The following is a 17,571-nucleotide window of genomic DNA, read 5'->3' on the forward strand; positions in this document are numbered from 1 at the left end:
CCTCCGCTATGAGCCTGCTTCTTCCTCTCCCACTCCCCCTGCTTGTGTTCCCTCTCTCGCTGGCTGTCTATCTCTGTCAAATAAATAAATAAAATCTTTTTTAAAAAAAAAAGATATTTAAGTGATATGTGGTGGAGAAGCTGTGACTACAGTTATCTGACCTGGTGAAAAGATTGAAATTGAAAAAATCTATAATGGCGACTTAGAATAATAATTGCTTTATTTTAGGGAGTGCATCATATAAGAGGCATGCTGTGTTTACACATGTGAATTGTACATGTAATAAAAAGAAAAGTTTGTCTTATCCTCTGAAAATAGGTAAAAATACATGCACAAATATATTAAAATGTCCCAAGGAATTAATTTTACCTTCGGCTTGGCAGGACCTCTGTTAGAGTTGTGTTTCTAACTTGGTGATGTAGCGACAATGTCAGCGTGGCTCAGAGAGCTTTGCTATTAGTTGGAATTGTTTGATGGCGATGCCAAGTCTTCCACCGGAATTCTTCCTCACATACCAGCATTTTTTGCTCTGCTGACCACCATTCATCCTGCTTAACCCAAACCCCCTTTCCCTTTTTTTACACTTTTGTTCCTACTTGGGACAGCATGTGAAATTTGCTTACTTCCTGTAGATAATGGGATATGAGATACAGTGATAGAGGTAGTTGACGTGTAGGTGAGGTTGAGTCCACAAAAATGAAAGGAATTTTATTCTATCTTCCTTTTTTGTTTTTATTAATTGGATGTACCTTTTTTATTTTGTGCATTTATTTTCCTTTCTTTTGCTCATTTTCCTCTGGTCTTCTAAATATAGTACTCTACCTGTTCTTGAGCTCTCTGGTTGGGACTGTTCAGACATGATTCGTCAACACTTTAAAAATTCATTTAATTTATCTGGAGCTGTGGAATTTAACGAAAGGCAGATTTAATCTTTGCTTGGACCTGAGTGAATCAGAGTGAAAAATCATTTGACATTCTGGTAATCTTAGGAATAGTAATTAATTTCCAACTGTTTATACTCTCATTTTCTTTAACATTTAAATGTATTTTCATTTCTGTTGATGATTGGAGAATCTTGAAGTACATTCCCTTTAGAAATGTCCATAAGAGAACAGCATGTGATGCAGAGCATTTCTGGATTCTGATGTAATTTTTTTTAAATATACTTCAGGCAAGTTCATATGCACAATGTACGTGCTTGTCCATGTCTTAATTTTTCCTAGGTAGAGTGTATGTTCCTCTTTTCTTTGCTAGTCACAATTGCTCTTTTGTTGGAAATAAGGGTTTTGGCAGATGGCAGAGACCCTGTGGTCTTAGCAGTAGATTACATGGGGCAACTGAGGGCTGAGTCTTAAGATTCTGAAAGCATGAAAACAGAATTCATGTATTTGCTTCTGCACAAAGAGCCCTTGACTGTATTGTCTCAGGTTATATGACTGTGTAGTTTAATACATAAAGTACCAAGTAATAGGATGTCCCCAGTTGATTGAAAACTGAAAGAAAACTTGTACCCCTTCAATACCTTGTATTTTCCTTGAGATATGGTATGTTTCGACATCTTTAATAAAAGATAGAGTAGCACCAGTTTTGTTCACTTTTATAACTGACAGGGAACATTTTTACATTATTTGACATTTCTTGAGTTGATCGACAGAGTCATGTATTTGGGATTTACTGGGAATAGGAATCAGTGTGTTTACGTTAAAGTATGTCTGCGAATGAAGCATTTAATTTCTTTTTCACTTGAAATTTATCTAAATTAGTTTCAAGAAAAGTTATTTTTAAAAGTCAAAACTGCTTTATTGTTTTTTTATTTCATTTGAAAGAAACTACTTGAGGGAATCTGAGAGCATTCTGGATTATGCACTCAAAAGTTTGTATACCACTGGAACTAGAATATCTTTTTTGTGTACTATACTTTAGCATAGACACATGTATTTAATTTCTCATAATCTTCAAAATACCTTTCTTTCCCCCTCAGAATATGAACTTGGCAGTGGAATAAAGTTGTAGATTGTAGAACTTCTTTAAATCATAGAATAATGAACACAGGTTTTTGGTACAAATACAGCAATACTAGGGACTATGCTTCCCCTGTTGCCCTTGATTCCCTTCTAGCAAGATGTCATGCTCTGTCTTTGTCTAGGTTCATGCAAGGGGAACCTAGGTAGGAACACTGCCTGGGGTAGTGTTCAGGGCAGTGAGTGTTTTGGCTGGATTACCAGGCCAGCTACCTAGACCCATGAGTAGATCTGGAGTCCTTGTTGCTCAGTCTGTGTGGGCGGAGTTATTGACAGCATGGTATTCTCATACTGTCTGCAGTCCTTATCTTTTACTTTGATTTGTTTTCCTCAGTCTCCCTCCCCCATGCTGCACCATTTTGAAATAATGTAAAGTAAAATCTGATGGCAAAACATAATATTTAAACAAAGGTGTCTTAAACAAAAGGTGAAAGTTTCTTTCTGCCTTACCCACCATTCTCTTTCCTACTCCCTGGAATAAACCATTTTTATAGCTTATTAGTTTTTTTTTTCCAGTAGATTTCATTGTAATTTAAAATACTGTGTTAAAATATCTTTTTCCTGATTCATCACTGTAGATAGTTGTTGATTCTCTGACTGTTTACTCCTCCTTTGAAAATATCAATAAAAGATAGAATTTGGTATACTTTCTTTTACTTTTCTTCTCTGTCTTCCAGGATATGTTAGTGAAACTGTTATTTTTACTTGGTCAAGTTCGTAACATTTATATTCTTTTTGCAGCTATAATTAAATCTGTGTTTTCTCCATAGGTTACTTCTAGAAAAATTAACCTAATAGAAATTGTATTTACTGTGTAGTGATTATATAAATATTATCTGTAGGACTAAGTAGAGTTATTGAACTTATAAAAAATGAAAAGTAATCCTTTGTCTCTACATGAAAATCAAAATCCATTGGTGTTTTTTTTTATTTGTTGAACATTTTTCACCTTTTTTAGGTCCTACTCAACTGCTACCATTTCTATAATGTTTCTTTTTTTATATGTTCCTCTGTTTTGTTTTGTTATAGTTTTGTTACAGTTATCCCTTTGAGAATTTTTTCTAATATGGAATATGTGGGAAATCAATTTTCAGATTTTGAAATGATGTTGATTTAGTCCACACCCGTGATTGAAAGAAAATTATTTTTTTTTTAGAAAATGGAATGCATTGTTCAGTTGTCTTCTGGCCTTCTGTTTATAGGACAGGGTCAGATGCTGTTCTCATTCTCATAAATAATGCCTTTTTTTTTTTTTTTGAGAAACTTTAAAGATTTTTCTCTTTTTAATTGTTGTTCTAAAATTTCCTACAGTAGTTGTGTCGGAAAGTCATCTGTATCAGATTCTTTACTCCTAGATGATAAGACAAGAATGAAGTAGTATTTAATCCTTGTCTGCATGAGATGCTGTGTTACTTCTTATACCAAGAGCTTTTGAAATGTGTTTGTTCTCTAGGAGCTTATAATAACAGGCAGTTAACAGGCAGGACTGTGGGATAATATGCCAGTTAAGAACACAGAGTACATAAACAAAAGACCATCAGAAATGTTCATGCTGTGAATGGCTTGCTTCTTATACCCCTACAGGAATAGAAATATTGACATGCATAAGAATGTGAATAGAAGCTAGGCATTGTTCGCTTTGACAGCATTGACTGTACAGTAATTCTAAATTAGACTTTAATAAGGTTTTTTTCACTAAAGCTTCATATTTTAGCTTTTATAAATTGAATCATGATGGTGGTCATAGCGACAATGGTTGTGATAATATTTAACATTTTTTGGACTTTTCTGTGTGTCAAGCACTGTGCTAATCATTTCCCTTGCCTTTTCTTATTTGGTATTGACAGAACATTACACGGAGACATTATTATCATCTCTGTTTTATAGATGAGGAAATGGATGCTTTGTAAAATAAGTGGCAGAGTCAGGATTTAAACTTCGGTCTCCTGGAATGCAGAGCTTGTTGCTCTTAACCACTACTACACTCTACTGTCGGATAATGTAATAACTGTTATATACAGCGGAAGCTCATGGCGAGGAGGCCGATTGTTATTCATCTGCTCCAGTAGCTGAGTTAATTGTATTTTTTTCCCTAAACCTGTTTCTACCAGTTGTGTTTGTTACTGTATTTATGTTGTTTAAGTAAATAATGAAACAGGTTTATGAAAGTAGGTGAGACAACTCATAAAAATTGGGGGACATAAGGGAACTAAATGTGATTTGGCATTTGAATTGTTTTGCATTTCTCTTCAAGTTCCTACCTTATCATAGAGAAACTGAAACTTGAAATTATTGACAATTTATGTATGATTTGGCTTATATAAAACCAAGAAGTTAAAGCTCCACTCAAATGAGAAGATTTTGGGTCTAAATCAGAAATGAGTAAATGAAGTACGGCTATACAATTGTACTTAAAACATTCAATATACATGTAAACAGACATGCACACACACACGTAAATATTTTCATTTTAACTTAGATCAGTTGACCAACTGAAAGGTCTGCTGAACTTAAGCACAGGGTGGGCAAACTTTGTCATTAAAGAGCCAGATAATAAATATTTTAAGCTTGTGGGCCATAAGGTCTCACTTGCAACTGTTCAGCTCTGCCCTTGTGGCCTGAAAGCAGCCGTAGATAATATGTGAATAAGTTCACGTGGCTGTGTTCCAATAAAACTTTATTTAGAAACATAGGCTGTTGGCTAAATTTGGCTCCTGGGCCTGATATTTGCTCTAGATTTAGAATTCATAATGTTTGGAGATGTTTTGAACATCTGTAGTATTCTTAGTAGTGGACTCTGATTTCTGAACAGAGTGAAGACAGAGTGGTTCTATTCTGAATAGAGTAGATTCACTGTGATCTTAGGAGTTCTTTCACAGTCTGTACATGGTTTGAAGGACCATGTGGACACTTCATGGTATCTCACCATTGTTGGTTTAGCTTCAAAGTATTTGAAAGTCAGGTTTGCTCTGAAGAATGTTAATAAACTCTGTGCCAGCTGTGACTAGATTGAAACCACTGGAATAGATCTCTGATCTAAGTACCTGGAATATCCAGGGTCAATGGACATAAAAGTATAAACTTGGAAGTATAAATTTTACTTCAGCTAATTTTATAAGTTTTAGCACTCTTCTGAATCATATACAAAGATGCAGTAATTGGGTAACTGATACTTAGCCTGTAATAGGATCTTGAAACTTAAGAGTGGGAGACAGCCTTTTGGATCTAGCACACTTCTGATGCCCGGGAATATTAAGAGACTTAAATCACATGACTCATTAACAACAGACCAGGGAAAGAGCATTAAGATGCTAATTACCTCTGTACCATGTTGCTTTTCTGTATGGTCAAATTGTTACAAAATTCTGATTTATATGCAACCTTTCCAGGACTCATTTTATGAGCGTATATGTCCTAGATCAGCTATTTAAAAGAACAATATTAGTTATTCATGGATATGTTATATTTAATATTTTCTGTAGTGATGTTAAAAATGCCCTCCAGAATTGTTTGCTTGATTTTATTCAGCTTGCAGATAGCCTTTAATAGCTTTTAGCCTTGCATCTTAGAACTGGTAATTTTTTTTTTTTACCATAATGTAGCTTTTATTTATCCAAATGTTTATGTGTAGATCCTTTTAGCATACTTTGATTAATTGACTGAAATGACTTGAATTCGTGTTTCTAAATGATGGCTAAAGATTTCTTTGAAGGCTGTACAGTTAGTATATACACTCCTTACTCACATAATTGTTATATATGTATTTTCAATTAGTACTAAATTATTGTCAAAATGCAGTTGTAGATTTCAAAAGCATTTTTTTTTTAGGAGGGAGAGAGAGGTGGGGGAGGGGCAGTGGGAGAAGGAGAGAGAGAATCTTAAGCAGGCTCCACACCCAGCATGGGGTCCGACACAGTGCTTGGTCTTACAACCTAGCCAGGATCAAGAGTCAGATGCTTAACCAACTGAGCCACCCAGGTGCCCTTTGAAAGCCAAAATGTTTGATTTATAGATATTATATTTAAAATATTATACATACTATTTACATTACTATGTTTACATTAACTCTTAACACATGGATCTAGAGTCATTTTAGTCATAAATAATAAAAGCAGTAAAACCATCCAGATTTGTGATAATTTTATAAACACTAAAGCCCGTTTTTTCCATTTGAGGAGTTGAAGAAATCATTACTCTCAACTGCGAATGAGCTTAAATGTATTTCTTTTTCCACCAAACTCAAAATACTACCTGTAAGAATATACTTACCAGTTCTAACCTAGTTATCATTCCAGATATTCTTGCCTTTCTGTATCTGTATCTGTATCTTCAGCCTTAGGTGAACTTCTCAGTCCTATATGATAGAGGAGTGGAACTGCTTTAGTTCTGCTTATCTCTCTTTTCCTCTTGCTAAGGCACCTGTAGACCCAGAGTTCAATGCAGTTCTTTTTCTTCTAAAAGATGCTCCTTTCTCTTTTTCTATCTCTGAGTTTTATTTATTGAGGTAGAAAATAGGGGCTAAAGGAATGTGATGGGGAAATTTCACCCTTTTTCTTCGAATCACAAATTTGACCAGTGAGTCAGGCAGTGAGTTTAGTTAGTCCTGGGGAGTCCTGGAGAATAAGTCTCTGCTTAGGGGTACAGTCACAGATACTCGCTTCTATCATGTGGGATTCTAGAAACAGAGCATTGTGAAACTGAGCAGAACAGTCTACAGGGGAAGACTTCCCAGAAAAGATGACATTAGGATGGGCCTGGAAAGACGGATGGACATTTGTGAGTGAGAAAAGGAGAATGTATGTTCTAGTTCTCATGAACATTATAAAGAAGAACAGAAGGTGTGAAGGTCTGGGGTTCTTAGGGGAATTGCCCGTAGTCCACATGACTAAAATGTAGGCACTGAAAAGTGAAGGGGAAGTTCATTTTTCATGTCATTGTTAAGAATTTTACACGCCATACTAATTTGGGGCTTATCTTTGGTTTATTGGGGGAGCCACCAAAGATTTTAAAGCAGTGGATTAATATGAATTTATTTCTGCTTTAATTAGGAGCTGCAAACTCAGATGTTTGTGGAGATAGGCAGGTAACTTACACGAAGCTGCCAGATGTGAGATAGCAGGAAATGGTCAGGCCTACAGGACTGATCTGGCTTTTCCTGAAGCCTTTCACATAGAAGCTAGAGGAAAAACTGTGTCTGCCGGGTCAAACAGAATACTGAGACCCCTGCTCAGAACTATCCCTGAGAGCTTTTTGGAGGATGTTGTACAATGTTTGGTATATGGTAGGTTGATGGTGTTTGTCAAATAAATGGATGACAGATTGAAGGATGGGTGTGGGTGTTGTGTGCAGAGATCCATTAGGAGACCATTAAGATAATTCAAGCAAAAGGTGGTAATGCTTGAGTTAGGACACACAATTGAGAAAGGAGAAGCATAGGTGAGTATGAGAAATAACTGAAATGGTAAAATTGTCAGTATTCACTTCAGTTAACACAAGAAGAGAGGGAAGAATCAAAGATGACCTAGAGATTTCCAGCTTAGATTGAATGGGTGGTGGTGATATGAATCAAAAGAGAGAGAATGTGGGAGAAAGAACAATTGCAGGAGAAGATACTGATTTGAGGGTGAGGGTGTGGAGCTGAGGAACTTATTATTTCTAAGTACTAGGGTACTTATCATGACCATCATTTTTGGTGTATTATTTTGGGGCCTTTAAGTCTCATTTTCATTCATTCATTCATTCATTCATTTATTGTTCTTCGAACAGAAGTTTTCCCAGAATTATTATTATTATTTATTTATTTTTTTTAAGGAAAATCTCAGTCCTTCCTACAAGTATTCCCTTAACCCATGTCTGTGGCTGTGGATGTTTTTCAGGCGTAAGTCCTGGTTAGAGACCTTAATTTTTCCAATAAGATATCAACTCTGTATTGTTGATTGTCAAAGTACATAGTTTTGCTCACTCTCAGTTTTTACTAATCTCCAGTTCTCAACTTTAATGAAAAGTGTGCTTATGACAAGTAGTATTTGTAGCAAATTGTCTAATTCCTCCATATGTTTGGACATTTATCCCTGAGACCATCAAAAAATGGGTACTTGTATTACTGGCTTTACTTTTCTGATACATTGCTTTATATCCATGTATCTATATCTGTATCTATATATATCTCATCACTCTGGTGTTATTTCCTCAGCTTGCATTAAAAGTTTCTGTAGGAAGCAAATGCAAGGAATCCGTGACTCCATTATATATTTTGTAAGGCTATTGTCAAGACTGTTGTACCTTAGGAGATAAAAGGTCATTGTTCCCTTTTTCAGGACTCTGGTAAAATTTTCTCCCATTGGTTTTTTTGTTTTGTTTTTCCCTTGAGTGCTGGTATGTTTTCATATTATGGACACTAAATTGTGTACTTGGACCCTCCCTATTTGTTTTGGCTGCTAGGACCTTGAGAGTCAAGTTCATGACAGATAACAGTTGTAAAAAATATCTTGTATAATTATACCTTTCACTTGTTCTATTTTATTTTAGTTTGCCGTAATTTTTTTTTGTTAAAATATTTTCTCTATGCTTGTATTTATTTTGTTAGATATCACAGATTGTTTTCAGTAATGGAATACTATAATTTAAGTAATGTCACTTCTGGTTTTTAATTTTTTTTAACTGACCCAGGGAAAATTGAAGAAAATCAGATTCAACTACATATCCTAAGTGTATAGTAAATATATTTTTACAAAGTGAACATAGTTGTGTAGTTACATCCCAGAAATGCAAATAGAACATTTCTGTTAACTCAGAAGCTTCCTTCATACCCAATCTCAGTCCTTATTCTCCCAAGGTAACCTAACCAGTGTTCTAACTTCTGTCACTAAGGTTAGTTTTGCCAGGTTTGAACTTAATATAAATGTTATCATGTAGTGATTCCTATATAGTGGACTTCTTTTGTCAATTTGTTTTTGAGATTCAGGTGATATATTTTCATTGCTGTAGTATTTCATCATATAAATATATCACACTTTATCCATTTAATTATTCATAGACAATTGTGTTGCCTTAAATTTTGCCTGTTACAAGTAATGCTGCAAAGGTTGTTTAAGCATTTCTGTAAGATATGTATCTAGGACTCCTGGAATATAGAGTAAATGTATGTTGAGTTTCAGTAGACGTTACAGTTTTTCAAAGAGGTTTATCAATTTCCTCCAACATTGAATTCAGTGTTCCATTTGTTCTGCATCCTTGCCAACATTTGTTGTCATTTTTTTTTAACCTTTAAAAAATATTTTTAACCATTCTGGTTGTTATGTTCTTATTGTAGTTTCAATTTGCATTTCCTGAATGCCTACTTGGAGTGCCTATTTTATGTCAATTGGCCAATTAGGCATCTCCTTTGTCAAGTATCTGTTCAAGCCTTTTGCCCTTTAGTTTTATTCTTTTTCTGTTGATCCGTTTATGTATTCTTCTGTTTGTACTACACTATCTTATTGCTGTGACTTTATTACCTTTACCTTAATTTTAGTAAATGTCCTCCAACATTGTTCTTCAAGATATTCCTGCCTATTATTAATCATTTGAATTTCCACATAAGTTTTAGAAGCAGCTTGACAGTTTCCATACATACACAGAAAGAAAAACCTGCTGAAGTTTTAATTAAAATTTCAGTTATTTTAGATCATTTTGGTGAGAACTGATATCCTAATGATATTGAAAGTTATAGTTTGTTTCCACAGTATTTCAGTCTTCTTTATTTTAGCTCAGTTTTGTATTGTCTATTTTTTTTTAGATTTATTCCTAGGTATTTGGTTTTTTGAAATGGTATTTTAAAAATTTTCATTGTCTAATTCTTTGTTCTTGGTATATAGGAAATTGATTTTACTTTTGAAATTTTACTTTTTATCTATATTATACTTTTTAATCTTTAAAACTTGCTATCAATTTGGAATTCTTGAATTCTTAGTTTTTGTCTATCGATTCGTTAGGAGTTTCTATCTATACAATTCTGTTGCTGCCAGTTATGACTCTTTTATTCTTTTTTAATTCTTTTCTTTTTATTTTTCTTGCTTTATTGCACTGTCTGTAGAGTCAGCATATCTTACCACTTATACTATTTATCTGTGAATTTATGAATTATTTATTCAGCTAGAGTGTATTTATTGAGCACTTTGTCTCTTTTAGAGAGTCACATATAACTCTTTTATTTCATAGTGAATTGAATTCAAAGCTTCAAGATACTTTGGAACAAATTGAGGTAAGGATTACTTCGTAAGTTAAGTGGTTTTCTCTTCTCAGAGGTTTTTGAATAGTACATATGCATCTTATGTTTTGATTTTTGTGTTATTACCAGTGTTCTAGATCACAGCACTTTATTGTTTTTCTTTTATTTGGGATATCTGTGCATGGTCGAGTTAATGTTCATCTTCTTGTAAACTCAATAATACTTTTGGAGTTATGGGATTTGAAAATGGTATTTTGTATCTGAAAACAACCATATCTAGAAAAATCCCAAAACTGTTAGTCATAGATATGTTTTCATGTAAATTATAGCCAAAATATTTACCATGTATTAATTATTTTTTGATTATTAACTTTTTTAGTTCAGTGAGTTGATTTAAATAAGAATAATTATTGGCTGATGAGCCCTCCTAAATTCCTAAACCTTCTAATATTTCATACAGTTCATTGAAAACGTAGAAATGGAAAGGAAAAGATATGTCATTATGAGCATGCAGTATTACTTTTCCTCCTAGATTTATTCAGAGTTCATCTCTTGGCAATCTTTGCAAAGCAGGGTATTCATTTTAATAAATGTAATAAGAATTGTTATTTTCTGGTATTTTAGTTTATCATTTTTCTGATGAGAGTACTTAACAAAAATTGAGGCTGGACTTTCAAACAACCTTTTGTGAAAGTAGGTTTACATCATAAATGCAATTATTTACCAATTGGAAGAGTGGCATGTTTATTTGTTAAACATGTTTATGTTTATTTGATAAACATAAAGATGATACTTTGAAAATCCTTTAAGTAAACAATCACTTGAATATTGAGGACTTACTTTTGAAAGCTCAGTATTTCTTCACTCTCAACATGCAATATTATTCTGTTGATTTGATAAACATAAAGATGATACTTTGAAAATCCTTTAAGTAAACAATCACTTGAATATTGAGGACTTACTTTTGAAAGCTCAGTATTTCTTCACTCTCAATATGCAATATTATTCTGTACTTATGTAGAGAATCATTTTATTTTGAAATGAAATCATTGAAATAGAAATCCTTAAACAAAGGGGGCGCATTTAGATATAAAAGTACATATCTTGAGGTATGTAGGTCAATGTAGTTTTGTTGAGAATTACTTTTCAGTGATTGTAGAAGGACTGTTATTATATTTTAATAGTCCTACAAATTCAGTTCATGTAATTGTAAGATTTTAGCAGGTGCTTGAGGAAATGTAACCTAAAAATAAAAAATAAAATTCTTTTAGTAACTCTTATGCTTATTTTGTATCCCTTGAAACACTAGGCATGGGTCTTTAGATTACTCCTATTTTAATGACATCTTAGTAAACTTGATTATAGTTGGTAATACATGAGAATTACAATCTATTTATATTTTTATTTAAATTTGTTTTTGACTCCTAAATCTAGTGTGATAGTAAATGTCTTTAGATATTAATTAAAAATGAAAAATTAGTCTTAGTACTTTCTTATCATTGCCTTGAAAACTTAATTCCTTAATTGCTTCTTGCCTCTTGTTTTAATTCCATAGGAACAGTTGGATGTAGCTCTTTCCAAAATCTGCAAGAATTTTGATATTAACCATTACACCAAGGTTCAGCAAGCTTATCGACTTCTTGGAAAAACACAGGTTGGTTTTGAAAGAATGTTTGCTTTTTTCTTAAACAGGAATCTGTTGATCCTTATGAATGCTCAAGCCTGAATATTACTAATGTCCTATCCTTAAAATGTTTCATTAAACAAAGTAAATTTTTATGCCATATTAACATAGGTTCCTATAGTCTGAGCGTATGGAGTGTGATTAAAACATGACAGAAGTTTGTTTTGAGCTATGAAGTGTTTGTCAGGTTTAATATTTTCACAATTTTATGTAGTTTTTCTTTAAAAAAGTGTTATAAAAGATAATTCCGTTGGAGGGGTTGTGTAGTCTTTAACCTCAGTTCTTGGTCCTGAATGAAAACTTCTTAATTTGTTTCCCTGGAAGTGGTATGTAAACTTTTGTGTAGTGTGTATGTTTATCTATAAAGCAGCTCCATTTCATTTATCAGATTTTTCAAAGGATTCTCTTGCTCTCTGAATGACCTCGCTACTCCCACGTTGCGTGGCTTTACATTCTCTTACTGCTCAAACGCTTCCTTGAAAAATTTGCAGCAAGGGTAATTGTTTGAAAGTTAGTTGTACCTTCCATATGTACAGGATTATACATTCATCTATAAAACAGCTAAATGTGGTAGATGTAAATGTTTTCTTTCCTTAAATAGTCTCTTCTCTTAGAAGGAGATCTAAGAATTTACCAAACCATTGAATCTGTTTACATTTTAAAGTCTAAATAAAGAAATTTGGTTGTCTACTATACTTAATTAATTTGCACCTTAAGCTGCCAAGGAGAAATTACATGATGATAGACACTTGGTAATTTTGGACATGTTTAAAGACCTTTGAAAATATGATTATAACTTCTAATTATTCTCATTAGACTAATTCTTTTACTCATTAAATATTTAGTAGCCCCTACTGTGCGCATTGCTCCAGGCACCTCGATACGGGCCCTCATCTATCTTCTAGTAAGGGAAGCTAACATTAAAGAAATAAATGGACGGGGTGTTGGGTTGTAACAAGTGCCATAAAGAATTGTATATCTGGGTGAGTAGATAGAGTCATGGAAGGTACTGATTTATACAGGGTAGTCGGGAAGGGGTTCTCTGAGAAGGTGACCATTGAGAAACATCCTGAACAATGTAAGGGATTCAAAGGTGTGATTATACATGACATGTCTAAAAAAGAGCAGGATGGATACCAATCATAAATACGAAGCAACAGAGCAGTGTTCACGATTCAGATTTATTTTTAGGGATATGATGTTTTGGTTATTTGAAGGGTTATTTGCAAATAACAGTACAATTAAAATTTTATGAATAATAGTGATTTTTTAATGTATCTATAGTTGGTAAAGATTTTTCCTGTTTTCAAATCCTTTGAAATTTATTTATTTTAATAACATGAAATTATGTTGTATGTTTTTTTTCTTTCCACAGACAGCAATGGATCAACTTCACATGCACTTCACTCAAGCCATTCATAATACTGTGTTTCAAGTTGTTCTTGGTTATGTGGAACTATGTTCAGGAAACACAGATACAAAATTCCAAAAGCTGCAATATAAGGATCTCTGTACAGTATGTAGTAACTTAATGCTATTCATATTGCCTCTCTTTTAGTTTTTAAATTCATATTCTTTTTCATTGCATCTATTATTTGAAGATCCTACTGACCTAGAAAGAAATATGTTTGCCAAAGCTATTTTTTCTCTCATATTGTTCTTTTTCTCATAATGGAAGATTCAGTCACACAAATGGTAAAGGTTGATGAGATGGTACAGATTGATGGAGTGCAGTTGCTTCTAAATGGACTCTTTACTCTGTCATAGCTTCTTTTACCCTTTTTTCTCAGGCTCTTAATTCTCTTCTGTGATTGCATCTAAGGTTCTTCTAAGCAATCATCTTAGCTGGTTTCCTGTATACACTTTCAGTCAGTCTTTCTGTGTGTATAAATGCTGTTTCTGTCAGGTTTGTAACCAATTTCTTTTCATTCTTAAAGAAACAGAGGTCTGTAGGTAATATAACCACAGGGGAGAAGTGAACCGAGTTGGGCTCTGTTTTAGAATTGGTCCTGTTGATGGATTAATGTAGGGTGTGAGGAAAAGAGAATGATGAACAACTGGGGGAACAGTGAGTGGTGTCATTTGTGTTTACAAGGAAGACTGATATGTAGTGAGAGGCATGAATTCTGTTTGATAACTGTTAACATTCAAGGGGGCTGGTTGAGGAGGCAGTTGGATAAGAGAACTTATGGAGATGAGAGCTGAAGTGATAGAGTCATCAGAATCTAATTGTACTTAAAGCCATGATACTTGATAAGAAGACTGGGGAAAGGAGTGTAGATAGAGGGGCCCTTGGGCCTTGTGACATTCAGGGATTTGGTAAGGAGTAGAGGCCAGGAGAAGGGCCAGAGAGAGAGCAGCGAGCTGATGGGGGAAAAACTAGGAGATGGTGGAACAGCCTATGGAAGGGAGTATTTCAAAAAGAATTGACTGTAAACCTATGTCAGATGCTTCTGAGAGTCTGCATATGGTGATATTACTGAATTGACCACTTGATTTGACAATGTGGAGGTCATTGTTGACCTTGGTCTCTTTAATTCTGGCTCAAGAATGTTCTGTGTCTCTCACTGGAGACATTCTTGAATTATTTGTAACATCAACTCAGAAAATAACAGTTCTAGAAAGTGGATATGTATTCTCTACTGTAATTATGTCCAGGAATTAGTATAAAATTAAGCTAACCTTCATTCTTTAGTGAGTTTGTCAGAAGTGCAGGTTATATATGTTCATTGGGATCTGGAGAAATCTTTCTTGAGTTATAATAAATATTTCAGGATAATGTGATTATATATGATAGATGAAGGATTGAGTTAATAATGACAGTGGATGTTTGTTAATATAGCTAAAAAATGTCTTTTTAAAATCATTTCATAAATCATGAGGACTCTTTCACAAATTTAATGATTATTAAAGTGCGATATAGTTGCATAATTTTATTTTTGAATATCCAGTTTTAAGTACAGCCATCATTTGTTAAATTTCAGTGATTTTGAAATGTGTTGTTGTCCTTATTCATATATTTTCTTAGGTTGATAGTATATTTTTTAAATTAAATATATAAGCAGTCAATTTCATTTTTTGATACTATTAGTGTTGCTGTCATGAAGAAGATGATTTAAATGGTGAAGGAATTTATTACAAGTTAGTGATTTCTCTATTACAGCAGAAAAATAACTTTTAATAATTAAAACAAACATTTTTAAAAAATTAGGCTTTTGTCCTTCAATCTACTTTGGTTAAATCTGGTGTGTGTTTGTGTATGTGCATAGTGTACTTTGTTACCATTAAACTTTTATATGTTTTTGAAAGTCAAAGACATATTTGTGCTCCTGGATCTTGAGAAAATCTTCTGTACATTTATGTAATACTATGCTGAAAGTTGTACTTATAAATGTTTATGAACAAAAATTTGTGCTTAAAGTGTTTACCATAGGTTTTTTTGGGGGGAGAGTTTCTTTCACTTTTTTCCTTAAAGCTAACTTTTGAAGTAGCTGTATGTATACTTAAATTATCAGATAACGAAGTGTTTATCTTTCTTGATTTTGAGTTAATGCTTGTTAAAATTACTACAAGAAACATCTGGTAATTCTTTATAAAATTATCCATCTCTGTGTGATAGTAGTGAGGTATATATAATTAAATTAAGGAAATAAATGAGTTATTGGTATACTAGAGCTTAGTCATAGAACCCTCCCACCCAGAACAGCCGGCACATGTGTTATTATTCACCCAGTGCAGTTATACACTTCTGGTTTATAGTCAAGCTGTGGTAAAACATTCGTTGAAGGAGTTTTGAAGTGGTGAGAATAGTAGCAAACGTTGATGATGGCTTCATGGAGGAATTTCGTTTGAGGAAAGGATTTAACAGAATTAGGTATGGTGGGCTCTTTATGTTGAGAGAACAGGCTTAGGCTTGCTGAATAACGAGGTGAAGCATGGGATGCATTTTAAGATGGCCCATTTTCTTTGGCACAATTCTCAATAAAAAAATTAAAGTTCAGAAATTACCTCAGGCCTCTTAGAAGTATTTAAGTCAGTGCTGCCACAGGCACACAGGGATGTGGCTATCGCTTTGAAACCTAAGTTTTAATTTGTTTTATAATATCGAATTCTATTTGACCTGTTTAAGCCAGGGAAGATTAGGAAGAAATTATTTCTCATCAGATTTGTTTATTTATTAGTTTAATGAAAAGATGTGACCTTTTAGTAACTGAGTTCTATGAATGAAGCTGATTAGCTCAGGAGAGGAAAAATGGAAGCAACCCTTAGAAATTTAATAAATAAACTGATGAAAGGAAATTTCAATACGTTTTCCTGGTGAGAACACATATAAAGGATCTGGAATGGCACAGCTCAGGCAAGGGAGATGATTTGTGAAGGAGTCTTGTAGTAGAATGAATGTAAGTTTCTTGATTTTTCAATATGTAGCATTTGGGAATCATTTTAGCCCTGATTAAAAGTAACTGAGAATACTTACTGAGGATGTGCTAGTGGGAGAGTGTATGTGGCAATGGAACGTCAGGTAAGAAAGAAGCAGCAGAGCCCTCAGGAGATGTGTGAGGTGTTGACCGATAGATTTTAGAAATGAGAAGAAAGAGTTCAGGCATTTGGGCAATTGGTTTTCTCTGTATAACAACAATATTTTGAAGGAAGTCCTTAATCATAGAGTTTAAATATAACATTAAAAAATGAAATACATGAAAGTATACTCATCAGAGTTGAGAGAGGGATGGAGTTCCTATAAACAGGAACAATTGTGTTTCCTTTAAGTGGAAAGGGATTGGAAATGAAGAGTCTAATCATCTGCTTGCCCTTGTTCATAGTATTATTTTAAACCACTCATATCTGTCTATTACTAAATGGGCTAGAATGAAATTGAACTAAATCTTTTGATATCTCTTGATACAAAGAAATCCGGGGCAAAATTAGTGTTCTGTTTCTATTTACTCTGGTAAACCGAGAACTTCAGAGTTCTTAAGGGCGGCAGCATCCTACCCCATTATGACATTTCTGCCATTTGTGTCCTGTCAGCCATTGCTCCGAGTTTAAAAGTTTAGTTGGTTTTGAGCTTTTTGAAATTATTTTGTAATTGAATATACTTACTTTTCTTTCTTTACTAAACAATGTTTTCTGAATGATTTAATTAGAAGCACAATTTTTCTTTTTATAGTATATCTTTCAGTCTGGTTTTCCTGTTTTTCTTGAATGTTTTGGCGTACAGTTGTTAGATAAGTAATTTAGGCTCTTTTAAAAATGTGTACATTATTTTGAAGCACAAATAAATGACTAATACTTAGCAAAATTTTCAAATGAGAATTAAACCTCATTCATTTCTAGAAAGGGCCAATGTAAAGGGGCTTAGTGGTCATTTTATTTACTTTAAAAAATTAAGCCTTGTTTGTGATTGCATGAACGTTGATGTACCCCTACATGTTGATACCAGTCTGTGGAGAGATTTATAGACACCAAGTGGATGCTCTTTATTTAATGACCTTGCAGAGAAACTTGTTGTAGGTCATTTGAAAGTTTATGAAGTATGCATCGGTTTAAAAAAAAATTTACAACCTTCTTTGGCAGGCTGTTGGATTTCCCTGGGAAGCTTATATTAAGATGTTAATTAGGATGTTATTGATTAATTTTATGATAATAGAGCTGGC

The 17,571-nt window shown here is 33.6% G+C and overlaps 1 protein-coding gene across 2 annotated transcripts in view; it reads left to right on the forward strand.

The window, feature by feature from the left end:
* The window catches only part of VPS50 (VPS50 subunit of EARP/GARPII complex), a 122,656-nt gene that overhangs the window by 27,609 nt on the left and 77,476 nt on the right, over positions 1 to 17,571 (forward strand). For both annotated transcript variants that reach the window (XM_026505740.4, XM_044386519.3), the window contains 3 exons: positions 10,221 to 10,263; positions 11,786 to 11,884; positions 13,290 to 13,430. In XM_026505740.4, coding sequence (XP_026361525.1) covers positions 10,221 to 10,263; positions 11,786 to 11,884; positions 13,290 to 13,430 — 283 coding nt within the window. The remainder of the gene's footprint in view (positions 1 to 10,220; positions 10,264 to 11,785; positions 11,885 to 13,289; positions 13,431 to 17,571) is intronic.

This window comes from Ursus arctos, unplaced genomic scaffold (assembly GCF_023065955.2).
Source record: "Ursus arctos isolate Adak ecotype North America unplaced genomic scaffold, UrsArc2.0 scaffold_3, whole genome shotgun sequence".
Classification (NCBI taxonomy): Eukaryota; Metazoa; Chordata; class Mammalia; order Carnivora; family Ursidae; genus Ursus; species Ursus arctos.